Source organism: Hermetia illucens, chromosome 3 (genome assembly GCF_905115235.1).
Source record: "Hermetia illucens chromosome 3, iHerIll2.2.curated.20191125, whole genome shotgun sequence".
NCBI classification, from domain to species: Eukaryota; Metazoa; Arthropoda; class Insecta; order Diptera; family Stratiomyidae; genus Hermetia; species Hermetia illucens.
In genome coordinates this window covers 102,275,903-102,289,535 of record NC_051851.1, presented here as the reverse complement: position 1 = coordinate 102,289,535, position 13,633 = coordinate 102,275,903, and the positions used below count along the sequence as shown (strand labels likewise).

General features: G+C 41.9%; 1 protein-coding gene across 1 annotated transcript in view; it reads left to right on the top strand.

Annotated features, from left to right (window-relative positions):
- The first annotated feature begins 8,776 nt into the window (after positions 1-8,776).
- Positions 8,777-13,633, top strand: part of LOC119651407 (patj homolog) — a 158,188-nt gene continuing 153,331 nt past the window's right edge. Inside the window, exon 1 of the mRNA XM_038054997.1 lies at positions 8,777-11,420. Coding sequence (XP_037910925.1) covers positions 9,274-11,397 — 2,124 coding nt within the window. The 5' untranslated portion in view covers positions 8,777-9,273 and the 3' untranslated portion in view covers positions 11,398-11,420. The remainder of the gene's footprint in view (positions 11,421-13,633) is intronic.

Genomic DNA, 13,633 nt, shown 5'->3' with positions numbered 1-13,633 from the left:
TTATGGGCAGACATGCTCATTACGTACACCGGCTTGACCACTTCGTTTAAATTGTGTTCAACAGTTCCGTCAGTTACATAGTAAAGAGAATTCACTTTCTATTGATTTTAATATAGGATCATGTGCACAGTATGTCGGTGTATTGTATGTATAAATACAAATGTATATGGACATATTGCAGTGTATACATATGTATGTACATTTATACTACATTTATAATAATGGCCCTTTTGAGATGAATGTGCAATTTAGAAATGTGGCAAAGTGATGTGCAGTATGTTCAGTAAGAACGTGTGCGCCATTATTTCCTCAGTTTTAGAGCTCAAGCAATCAGGATTTTAATCGTTTAGCGTAAAAGCAAGGGCGCAATTGCATTTTTAGTCCGCATCAAATTCAGAATAAGTTTGAGGAAATGTTACGAAGAGGTATTTCTCCCCTGTTATAAAAAGGACTAAAAATGAGCCTAGTCCGGATAGTTAGAGACCAAAATACATTTCGATTAGTAGGTTTGAACGTCATGGGAATATCGAAAATCAACTCAGAAGACAATCAAATAGAGGTATCAGTAAAGTAGCCATCATTGCTTTGTTTACGAAGTTTCCAAATCTTTCTTTCATCAATACCACGTTTGCTCCCATGCGCAATATTCGTAAATTTCATAGAGTTAAGTCCATCATTTTTACATGTCATTTAAAAGCTAACATAATTAGACAACTTTTATCAACTTTGCAAGTTCGTAAGTTTAAAGTACCGTACCGTGTAAATATTGCATATTGAAATTTAGATGGAAAGTCGACTTTGAAATTTCTTTAAAGTTCGAAGTGATGGAGACTTTTGCAATTGACGTTATAAGAAATGTTATGTACTTTTCGAGAATGGCATCAAATTTGGGATTAAATGATTGAGAAAGTGGAAAATGGCGTTTTTTCTTGGGCAGGTCAAGCTTTATGACAGTATTCACGAAAGCCGCTATAATTCTGCAACGATAAAAGATAGAGTGTCCATTTCAGGGAACAAATTTCCTAAAACGAGTTGTGTTATCAGCCATTAAAATTTCTACCGTCGTCAACGGGAAACCTTTTATATTGTTCTGTAGTATATAATTGAATCTAGGTGTTGGGTGGTACTTGCTCCTGTAAAGTGGCATTACCGGCGGTAATATATTTAACTGTTGTTCCTGTGGGGAAGTTCATAATAACTTTTCGCTTTAACCTCGCCCGAGAAAATATCCGTTGATTTCATGTTGGATATATTCAATTGTCGATTTTGCGAATGATACGATGCGAATTGTTACGGGGGATGAAACGTTGAATGTCGAAAATGAACTGACTGATAAAGTTAGTGCCGGAATTGGCGAGGGAACGCTTTCCCGGTTTTTTTTTCAAAGCAAAGAGGACTCGATTGAATGGTCTGCCTCCAAGGGAATAGCGATAGTATTTAATTGGGAAATAGACGGCTAATGGTAAGTGTTGTAGTTCCGTTGAGCGGGTTTCAGTCCCTTGGAAAAAGCTAACAATCGCCAAATTTAGTTAAAGTAGCACCTACGCAATGTCTGAGGCATCGACCAATACGGACAGGAGTGCAACTTGCTAAGGGAACGCCAGAAGTGTAGCATCCACCAACGCTTGGGCAGCCTCTAGGGACCACACAATTAGCGTGTCTTTAGCACAAACAAGTAGGTATTAAGCATGGATGGATGGATAGATTAACATGCCCAAAAACTTTCACAGATCCTTAATAGTTTTTGAAATCGAGAAGCTCGGAATCACATGCACTTTGACTGGTTCCGGCTGCATGCCTGAGGGGTAATCAAGTGGCCAATTAAGAACGAGGCTGGCTTTTTGGAGACGTTGAAAAATTCACTAAAGGTGTTCTAAATACTCGGACTTAGAGGAAGATGCGAGCAGAATACTACCCGAATAAATGAAACAGAAATGGAGGTTTCGCAGCACAGAATGAATGAATCTCTGGGAGGTTTGACCCCCATTGCACAGTGCAAAAGTCATCCTAGTGAACTCAAAGGGTCCAAAAGTTGTGCATATTGCCGCTTTTGGAAAGTCTTCGAGAGGTTCAAAAAATTTGATGATACGCCTTGTCTAAGCTTACTGCATAAGGAGTACTTCGAACTCTTTCTGTGCAGCTGCGAGCTTGTGCGGTGGTAAAGGACGCAACTTAGAAAAGGTAGGAAGGCCACTAGTGTTGATGTGATGCTCAACGTCATGCTTAAGGGGCTTAGCGACATTAAGCTCGGTAGTGACAGTCAATTGTCTTCCCTTCTAGCCTGTGGTTGAAGCATAGGGCGTCCATTAAAATATGACACCGCCAAAGTGACCATCGAGTTGGCGGAACCACGCTGTCAGATTCCTTCGCCAAAATGGCAGCACCCGTACTGCCATGGAAATTCTTGAGGAACTTGCCTCCATTTTATCAGTGGGGATGATGAACAGAAGTGGAATAACCCACAAAGACCAATGAAACGCAAATGAAACGAGAGCTAAAAAGAACGAAGGAATCAATTTCTAAAAGTTGATAATATAGTATTAGTAAATTTATTTGAGCAGATACCGGAATGGGACATCTCTCGAAGATTAGATTTCACATAAGTGTTTTACACAAACCCTTAAAAAGGGCTGCAGACAAGTAGAACGTATATAGGAGCGTTCATACAGCGAGTGACATAAATTTCGGGTGAGTTTAAAGGGGGGCTCCCCGTACATGCAAAGGGGGGATTCAAAATTTTTTTTCACCGGATATAGTCGTGTAGGGTATCAAATGAAAGGTATCGATTTGCACTTTCCGAAACTGACATTAGTTTTGGCATGAATTGCAAAGTGCATGAGTAAGAACTCAAAATGTAAGCACTTAAAGTGAAACAGGACTCATTTTCGGAAACTACCCAACCTAAAAATCCGAAAAAAATCAGGGTGGTGCACCTAGATGAAATCTAGACCTCAAAATATGTCCCATTCGGATATTTGCTCAAATAAACTTACTAATAGTATATTACTACTTTTTAGAAATTTACTGAAAAAACCCTCTTAAATTCATCCTAGGACTTCCGAATACGTACCAGTATAGAGGACAATATTTCGTATATACGTGCTAAATTTAACGCCAAAGTTATAGCAGTTCAAACTTAGCAATTTCGCGTGAATTTACTGCTTCCAAAGCCATGCAAATCAGATGCTGGCGTCATAATTACCCGGAATAATTGACATTCGCGTGAAATATTAAAGTCGGATTTATGAAGAATCTATTTATCTGCAGTCCTTTTTAAGGTTTTGTGTAAAACACTTATGTGAAATCTGATCTTCGACAATGTCCCATTCCGGTATCTGCTCAAATAAATTTACTAATAGTATATTATTAACTTTTAGAAATTGACTAAAAACTCCCCTTAAGTTCATCCTAGATGTACTAAATTTTGCACCGGCATAGAGGACAGTCTCGTGCATACACATGCCAAGTTTAAGGGGGTCATCCCGTGTGTCGGGTTGAAGAAATAGATTTTTTTTTTGCATGAATTGTATCTATATATAGTGGAGAATATGTAGGCAAAGCGATTTTCCGAAATTCCGAGTCGTTCAGAAATAACAGTGTTAAACAGGTAAGGAGTTTGCAGCCGCAGATAGAGTACTCGATGAGAAAGAGCATCCAATCTTTTTTTACCTGTTAGTTTTTTACCTGAGCCTTATAAATTCGAACACAGGTATAAATCTAAAAAAATGGAAAATCAATCAATTGTCTGAACTTATTTGCTGTTTGGAATAAACAGGATAATCCAGTCTAGAGTGAGCACTGAAAGGCTTTCAAGCTATACTCAGTTATATTTTGTTGTAAGTATTGTGCTGTTTGTGTTTTCAGTGATTTTTTTTAAATAGATCGTACGAAAGGAGATCGTTTTAACGTTCAACGTCATGCTCGCACTAAAAAACGAGTATTTCATGGGAATCGATACTTATCAGAGAAGAAAAAGGACTTCGCATCAACATCAGCAAAGAAACTTTTAGCAAGCATGGACATGGATGTTCCAATTCCGACAAGTTTTGTATATTGTGTATTGGATTTTGCTGGAGTTTTCTCCGGTATTTCTGCAAATTTCTGCAAATAATAAAATATACGTAGTAGTAAACAAGTCGGGAAATAGGAAGCTGGACGCTTCAGGTACGAAAGGTTTTGTGTATTTCTTAGTACGTAGCACGTAATATATCCACATATTATGTGAGAGTATCCACTTTCGGGTGATATTGACATTCATAGTCTTCAATTTTCAAAGAAGCAACAAATTTGAGGTATTATAACTTTGTTAGTAATAGTGCGATTTCCACCAAACTTGCTAAGATCATGCTCTATATTATAGCCTATATCACTGCAAAATTTCATGGTACTAGGATGAACTTGAGGGGGGTTTCTAACCAATTACAAAAAATTGTAGTAATATACTATTATTAACTTTATTTAAACAGATATCGGCATGGAAGGTATTTCGGAGCCCAGGGTCCAAATAGTGGCAGCCTCCTGATTTTTTTCAGACTTTTTGGTTTGATAGTTTCTGAGAATGCCCCCCTTAAAGAAGTGATCACTTTCAACCCCCCGCGCTCCCCACCCTTCCAACGAATGTCAAAACTAAGATCGGTACTAATCGAGACCTTTAATTTGATACCCCATATGACTATATTTGATGAAAAAAAATTTTACACCCCCCTTTTGCATGTATGGGGACCCCCCCCCCCCCCCCTTAAATTCGACGTAAAAGGATGTAATTCACTGTATGCGTGAGCGTTCACAGTTCCCACCTTTCTACCAAATTTGGTGTCAATCGCTATAACCGTCTTTGAGAAAAATGCGTGTGACGGACAGACAGACAGACAGACGGACAGACAGACAGTAAACAGATTTTAATAAGGTTTTCGAGAAAAGAATGGGAACGCGGCTTAGAAATGCAAAGAAGGATCACAAAGGCATTGGTGGAAAAGAGGCTGGAAAACTTACTGATAAGGTTATTAACGACCTCGCTACATTTTTTGGGCTAGCTATTCGTCGACACGCAAATTCGATAGAAGGAATGAAGCAAGAAATTTGGGCAACTTTCTTCCATAAATATTCTACAGACGAAAATCCTCAGCATCAAAATTGTCCAGCAGGCGAGGACAGTTGGTGCAAATGGCGCAAAGCGGAAGCTAAAGGAGAACTGGATAGTTTCCACCACGAGAAGGCATCTTTGACTGAAGAAGTTCAAACAGTCATCAAACCAATCTGCGAAGATTTGTCACGAGATGATCTCTTGAACCGATGTTTAGGAGCAGAGACCTAGAATAACAATTAGTCGTTAAATGCATTGATCTGGACTTTCGCTCCTAAACACCTTCATTCTGGGGCCAAGGTTGCAGAAATAGCCACTTTTCTGGCTGTAATTATTTTCAATGAAGGATTCAATGGCATTCTCAAAATCCTAGTGACAATGGGATGTCAAGTTGGTGACATATGTCAGGTTTATGCCGACCGCCGTAATGAAGCACGAATTTGGCGGTCCGAACGACGATCGATTGACCTCGCTAAAAGAGCCAGAATTGAAACCAGAGAGCAACAATCGACCTTTTTTGAAGAAACGGAGGGTGTTCTCTATGGACCAGGTATAGCAGATTAATGGTGAGTTAAAATTTTACTGTTAATAATCACATTTAAATTTTCAAATTTTTCTCGAAACTGCATCTTGAAAATAGGCTGCCACCATAGCTCAAAATCTATCCAACCAAAATCTTTGAAATTTTCACGGCTTCTTTAGTACATATTTCTACGGTCCGCAAACTAAGATAATTGCAATCGGATGGGTCGTTTTTTTTATTCATAAAAAAAGTTGTAAAAAACACCAAAATCCAAAAAATTAAGTTTAAAAGCCCACCAAAATTTTACCTTTTAATGTTTTCTAATTATCCTAGTTTGCGGACCGTGGAATATTGTCCACATTAAAATGCCGTTTAGTTTTTTTTCCTCAGATGAAAAAAGCGCCTTCCAGCGTGGCAGCAGAAAAACACCTTTTTTTTTAGATGGCTGCATAAATTGACACGTATTCCGAAAACTAGCTACGATATCAAGCTGAGAAATTTATCACATATACTAGAGATATCAATGAACATATGGTGAAAAAATCACATTTCTATCTTTATTCAGTCCTCCAAAATAATTTTTCAAAGAAAGGCAAAAAAAGGATCACAAAGAACATCAGGTGGGGAATGCGACTTCATCCAGGTTGCATTAATGCGTGAAACAATTCTCCAATGGCAGATAGCATTGACTCGAGATATTTAAATCGCTCAGTTCTGGCAATGGCAGTAACCTCCCCAGAACTGAGCGATTTCCAATGGAGAACTACGTTATGCTCCTCACATAGGGAAACACAAAATTTATTATACCTGAAGTGTCAAGCTTCCGGTTTACCGACGTGTTTACCATCCTAATTTTGATATTTCAACCTGCGACTTTGTTTTTCGTGTTTTGAGCTTTACGTCCGAGATGTTAAACTTATCATCATAAAAAGTTTTATGTTATGGAATTTTACATCTGATGAGGTTGTCCTAGTTAGTGTTCAAAGCATTTGGAAAAGTAATTTGTACTTTTCAAGTTATCAACATTTTGTACGGGTGTTGGCCAAGGTGTATGATCGATCGTTAAAACCGATAGCGCCCCATAACGTAACGGACATCAAACGCTGTTTCTTGTGAAGAGTCGTTAGCCGGTTGGGTATGTATTTGTCAAACATTCAAGTTATGCCAAGACATTGATCCAAAACATAAAGCGTGGAAAATACGCATGGGGTAGTGTTCAATTGTCCGAAGCTACTCAAAGCCTCTTCACATTATTGAGAAGGTGCGATTATTTCGACGATAGGCTTCTTCTCCAATAATGGAGCCGAATATATCCGGCGTTTGCCCGAATCCATGCCACTGGCCAGCGAATGATGTATATTAGCTAAAAGTCTCCATACGGATTACTAACTAGTCATTTTTTGAATTGTTAATGTCATTATTACAATTTTTTAGCTCTGGCCGGATTTCAATTTTGCTTACGAAAATTGAGTTTCTTTTTTTTTCGCCCTCAACAAGTCTTTTATTTTATCCTTTTTCTTTGAAGTCTGTGCATTGTATCCAAAGGACGCACTTACGTTCTTGTAGAAAAAAAATACATGCAACACTTTTTACTCCCTCTCTGAACACTTATCTATTTTGAACGATAATGCTCGGATTACAATTTTTCTCACTGAACATATTTCGGGAACCACTTACTTAATAACATTTCACAATGTGTATCCTTCATTTCAATGGCAAATCGTCTCTTCGAAATTTTATGCTTCTCGCGTGGCAATATCGTTTGTGGTTGCACTGGGGATTTTTTCCCGTAATTCTTCTGATCCGTAATCAAATTCATGATGACGTTTCTATTTCCCTTAACAGTTCGCATAACTTTTGCCAAACTTTCCCTCGCCGTAATTCTACAATCATATCCATTTACCCATCCCATCCCAATATCAAAATATCAAAACTCTTTGTTCCTAAAGCTGCCTATGTTCTTTCCCGAATGTCCATATTGTTATATTGGTTTTCTGAACGCTGAATCCGAAATGACCTGATATAGAAATCTGAACTAATTGAAGGGGAATGGATTAGCTGCTATCTAATTCTCCAGAATTTCAACTTTCAGGAAAGCCTAACTGTTTTCATCTAAAACAAGTCGGAATACCGGAAGCCCGCGCTTCGGGTATATAGGTTTTGTGTTCATCTTATGTAAGAAACTTCAACGCAAATTTTTCTATCCATATAAAGCTACAAATCTAATATATTCCTTCATATTTTTGCAAACAACAAGACGTACGTACATATTACAGCCATAGATATTACGCTCCCCCTAAACAAACAAGCTGCCTATTTCCGAATATCGTACATACACATGCACGTAAATAAATTGACCGTCGCCATATTTCTGATTTACTTCGTGCACAAAAGCATACATATGCATATATAGTACGTATATTAAATACGGCTGTTTTAATGTACAAATATATCTATCTCAATTAGCCACTACTCGCAAACTACAATAGCACACATACACTATATACCTACAAACACACACTTACACTTTTTGGTGGTCATGTTTTGAGACCTCACTCTCCTATGTCTCACCCAATATCAAATATGGAACCAGTTTCGAAAAGTACTGATTGGGCCCTTTCATTTGTTACCCCACATGACCACATTTTATGAAAAAAAAATGTTGCACCTTTTATTCACATGTATGGGGAGCCCCTCCTTAAACTTAACACAAAATAGCGGCACTAACTGTATGTAAAGGGAACAACAGATTTCAGCCATTTCCGAATAAACCGGGTGTGACAGACAGACGGACAGACAGACACCGACTCGATTCTAATGAAGTTTTGTTTCACACAAAACCATAAAATACACTGTAGTGAATGTACTCAACTCGTAACTCAAAATGTTCAAGTGTGCTATCTGTTTGAAGCAGGTTGTGGTACAAAAGGATCCTCCCTCTGGAATATTTGGTAGTGGAATTAAGTTTCATTTGCCCTTAAATCGTTTCCGTTTAATTAACATTTCCACACAGCAGTGATTGCACTGAGTTGTGCGAAACGGGGAATTCCCCATTTACCGGCAGTCACCAAATTTTTAGATGCGAACCGTATTCTAGCGGATATTCACACCTGAAGGACGCCCATTGCTCAAAATGTGCACGGCGCGAACGTCGCGTTGACAACCGCCTCACACAACCAAATATCATTTTCGTAGTCAAAATAAATTCTGTGGGGACGACGGCTGTCAGAACTTCAGCGGAGCTGTCAAACGCCAAAGAATCCTCGTCGGATGTGGATGCTGCTCGGGCTGAGGAGCGCGCGCGAGATTTCGCAAACATTTCAACGGGTTCTGCTCGGCTTGCTCTGCCGTTTTGCATCTTCCGCGGGTTTAGTTTTTGAGAGGCTTCGATAAGTGCCCAAAGTGAACAGATTCGGAATAGAACAGTTGCCGTATCGTGCAAAGGACAGTCGTTATTGATTTAGCGCCGTGTTTTGAATAAACAAGACTCGCTGGCGAGAAAAGGCGTGGGACCCGTCGTTCCAATTGTAGTTCGGTGGCTCGCCGAGGGCTGGACAATGGCCATTTGTTTCTCGGTGGGCGCCTCCTTGTAGAGTGCCTCGGTCGTCCTTGCGGGATCCTGTGTTGATGTAAGTGCGATGCGTGGTCTCGTCGCGGCCTCTTCGAAATGGTTCTAACTACGGAATGGTCCCAAGTCGAGGTGATCGATTTAATAAACGACGGGAATGGACTTGGGTTTATGCTGGTCGGCGGGCGCAGTACGGGTGTCGTGATCAAGGCGCTGATCCCGGGCGGGGTGGCCGAGCGCGACGGCCGCCTACAAAGCGGCGACCACGTTTTGCAAATTGGCGATGTGAACCTGCGCGGCTTCAGTTCTGAACAGGTGGCTACGGTCCTGCGGCAGACAGGGTCTCAAGTTAGGCTGGTTGTTGCCAGGCCTGTGGAGCCTTCCGTCCCCGAGTACCAGGCGTTGGCTAGCCACGCACCCATTATCCCGACAAAGCTGCTCTCGGACCCGGATGAACTGAGCAGGCAGTTGTACCAGAACCCTTCGTTTGCAACCGGCGCGGGTTTTCTCAACGCCCAGGAGAACGAAATCCAACCGCTTTGCTCGGCGCATCTAGAACTGATGGGTCTACCCCCGATTCCGTCATCGGTGGAAATTGCAAACGTCTCCCAAGTTCTTTCGCCAGGTTCCCCGCTCGTTCCATCGATTGTCACCAATTTCATTGAACTTCCTGAGACTGAAACGTACGAAGTGGAGCTTCGAAAGAATGTTTACGGGCTAGGTATCACCGTCGCGGGATATGTTTGCGAGGAGGAGGACTTATCAGGCATATTTGTAAAAAGCATCATCGAGGGCAGTGCGGCCGAGATGAGCAAGAAAGTGCAAGTGAACGACCGGATAGTGGCGGTGGATGGGAAGTCATTGGCGGGCGTAACGAACCATCAAGCGGTGGAAATCTTGCGAAACACGGGGATTATCGTGAACCTTACTTTAGAGCGGTTTTTGAGAGGGCGGAAATACGAACATTTGCAGGTAGCACTGACTGAAATCAAAAGTGAAACCCAGTCACAGCCATCATTGCCGCCTTCTCCGTCGATCGCGACCCTGTCTTGGGCGCCCCCGAAATCCGATGCAGATTCCGCTGATACCGAAGACGGAGCGGAATGCCAGATAGAGTGCGAATTGGCCTCGCATGCCACGTTTGATTCGAATATGTCTATGGTCCTGGACAACTGCGAGAACAATCATATAAACGATGAAGATAGTACTCCCAATGGGAGCAACGATAACGGAGTACCAATCGGAAATGGAGTGCATGACTCAGATCCAGACGCTGCAGAAGCGAGTGAAGACGGCGCGTCAATTAACTGTGATAGCGAAAACCTGGCGAGCCCCGATAGCTCGAAACCAAATACTCCAACTCCGACGCCCAGCGTCAATTCCACGAACGCTCTGTGGCGTTCTGAGTATCCGGAGAGCGAGATCATCATGACTGACATAAACAAGCTCTCCGGGCTGGGGATCAGCTTGGAAGGCACTGTGGATGTTGAATGCGGCGTGGAGAAGCGACCGCATCACTTCATCCGATCTATCCTGGAAGATGGGCCTGTGGGGAAGGATGGGAAATTGAAACCCGGCGACGAGCTCCTCCAGGTCAATGAACATAAGCTCCAAGGACTGACCCACACTGAGGTTGTTAAAATCCTCAAGGAACTTCCAGCACAAGTGAAATTGGTATGTGCACGCGGGCCCAAACCGCCATCCGTGATAAACACCTCTCAAGATCCGGAAGCCTTTGAATCGCGTAGTTTGCTTCCTGGTGGCCACGAGTGCCTCAAAGGACTTCTGACCAAAGCGCAATCGGAGAGCTCTTTATACACGTCCAGCACAGCGACATTAACGGACCAGCAGCGGTCAAAGTCGGTGGAACAAGTGTCGGGATTGGCGCTCTGGAGCTCGGAAGTGATATATATAGAAATTGAAAAAACCGAACGTGGCTTCGGTTTCTCGATACTCGATTATCAGGACCCGTTGGATCCGGAGGGAACAGTGATTGTGATTCGAGGACTCATACCTGCTGGTTCGGCGGAGGCGACGAATGCGATATTCCCTGGAGATCGGCTAATTTCCGTGGCTGAGCACAACTTGCAAGGGCTTACGTTGGACGAAGCTGTCAGTATATTGAAAGGAATGCCTCTGGGATTAACCAAGATCGGATTGTGTAGGCCACTCTCGATGTCGGATAATAACATAGCAACACCGGCTGACTCGCCCAGCTCGTAGTCGTTAGTGGACGAGTGGTAGTGGTAAGTTGTCTAACATATCATCCACCCCCTAGTCTGTAAGCCTCAAGAAACTTGTACCTTGTTTAATAGTTCCAAGAATATGTTACTGTTAAGTGCATGCATTTCTGCATAGAATTCGCTTAGCGCTTTTTGTGAAGAAACTATGCGAGAAGAGAGGGAAGTGATATCAAAAATATACTTCATTTTCTGAAATTGTGCTTTCATTTATGATTTCCTTTTGTTCCTCCTCTGCCTTTTTTCACTGCTGATCGTTGTAGATATTCGGCAATGGATGTTTTCGTAATGGTGCGTCCTTTTTTCATTCACCGACGATCGAGATCTGGTGGCTTAAACTCTACTGCAAGAATGTTTTCTGCAGTCTTCAGGATAAGGTTGTTCTATAATGTATTCGTGGTAAGTGTCGTGAGAGCTGCTAAGTAATTGAAGGTATGCTCAATGATTCGTTTGTTACAAGTTGGAAATTAGGCGTGACCCAGAGAGAAAATCCGGGCCCAATTATGTGGAAAAACGGGCCCGGCGTAAGAATTCAAGGGTTCTGGGGTGAAAACTACGCGCGTCTCCTATTATTATATTTCCCCGGTCCGCCCGACTAAACACCGAAAAGGGGGCAATACCCTCACCCCTCTTTCGGCAGGCCTTAGACGAGAGCATTACATTTAACGAATTTTTCTCGTTTCGTGACATGGCGCCTGGTTGTGCCATCAGTACACAATCTGGTAAAAGTTAATTTATTATTATTATTCTGTTAAGGTCCTTAAAGAACTATTGTGTCCCTTTTACTGGTTATAGTGTACCTATTGATCATAGTATCTCAAGCAGGCCTATAAGCGTCAGGAACATTAGTATGTTCTCTACTTCCGATCTGCATCTGGATTAAGTGTTCTCCCAGATGCCTCGACCTACTTTGCGTAAGTGCCGGACATTGTCCCAGGACATGTATAGAGGTTTCGTCATACTCATAAAACCTGCAGGCAGTGTCCGTAGATATCCTTACCTTCTCTAGGTGATAGTTCAGCCGACAATAACCAGTGAGAATTCTCGCTATGATTCGGAGGTTCTTTTTTTGAAGTGTCCCTGGTAGGCCCGCCCAGTATGGTTCCCTCAACTGTTCCTCTTCATTGCTTAGAGTCACAGCCATAAAACCGTTCTGGCCCGTGTAAAGGCGTCTTCTTGGCTAGTTCGTTCGCTGCCTCGGTGCCTTCCAACCCAGCATGGCCTGGAACCCAAAGTATCCAGACCTTGTTGGACGAGCCGAGTGTATTCAGTCTTCCAAGGCATTCCCACACCAATTTAGAGTTCACCTGGTTGGATCTAAGTGCCTTGATCGCTGCTTGGTTATCGGTGAGAATAGCTATGTTACTTAATCTGACTTCGATTTTTCGCCGGGATCCCGTAGTTTAATATAAGCAGCGTTTTGTTTTCCTGACATGACAGCAGTTCTGAGTTTTGGTCCATTGGTTATTGCCTCACGAGGTAAACCAGTTAGGGTATGAAAATGGAGGAAACTACGATTTGTTGTAAAAGAAATTCCCTCCAACTCCTATACGTTCGAGGGAGTGGTGTTTCTACCCCGTATTCCCTTTTCTCCAACTCGTGAATGCTCGATTGGATTAAGGTGTGGGCGACGAGCTGGCCATGGCAATACCGGTAGATTCACCTCCTACGAAAGCAGCGGTATGTGGTTTTGCGTTATCATCTATAAAAACAAAAATTGTATTGATGATTTTTGGAAAAGACATAATGTGTTAGTTAGTAGTTCTAGATGATTTGCGGCCGCTATATGGCAATGTGATGAAGACAAGGTCCGTTTTCGCTTCTAATGACATACCTTGTTGTTTGGGAAAGAACAGTCAAAACAACAGCGATGCTGTAACAAAACGCTTTGGGCAATCATTCCTAAACAAACATTTACTGGCCGTGTTCAATCAAAAATGGATAACGCTGTTAAAAGTTCTAGATGTATTCTGTATTCTGCATCTGCATCTTTTTGTATGGATTATTCGAAGGATGAAAAGCCTGCCCATTTGGCTTTACATCCTTCGAATACGCCGTACAAAAAGATGCAGGTGCGCAATGGCCCACAAAGCTACTACGAAAGAAGCGGGTACGTCCAAAAAAGTAGCGCAGCAATAAGAGGATCAGGAGTATATCGACTCAGGAGTACTTTTGTATGATCCAGGGATAGCAAATTGATCAATTGAAAATGTTAAAAC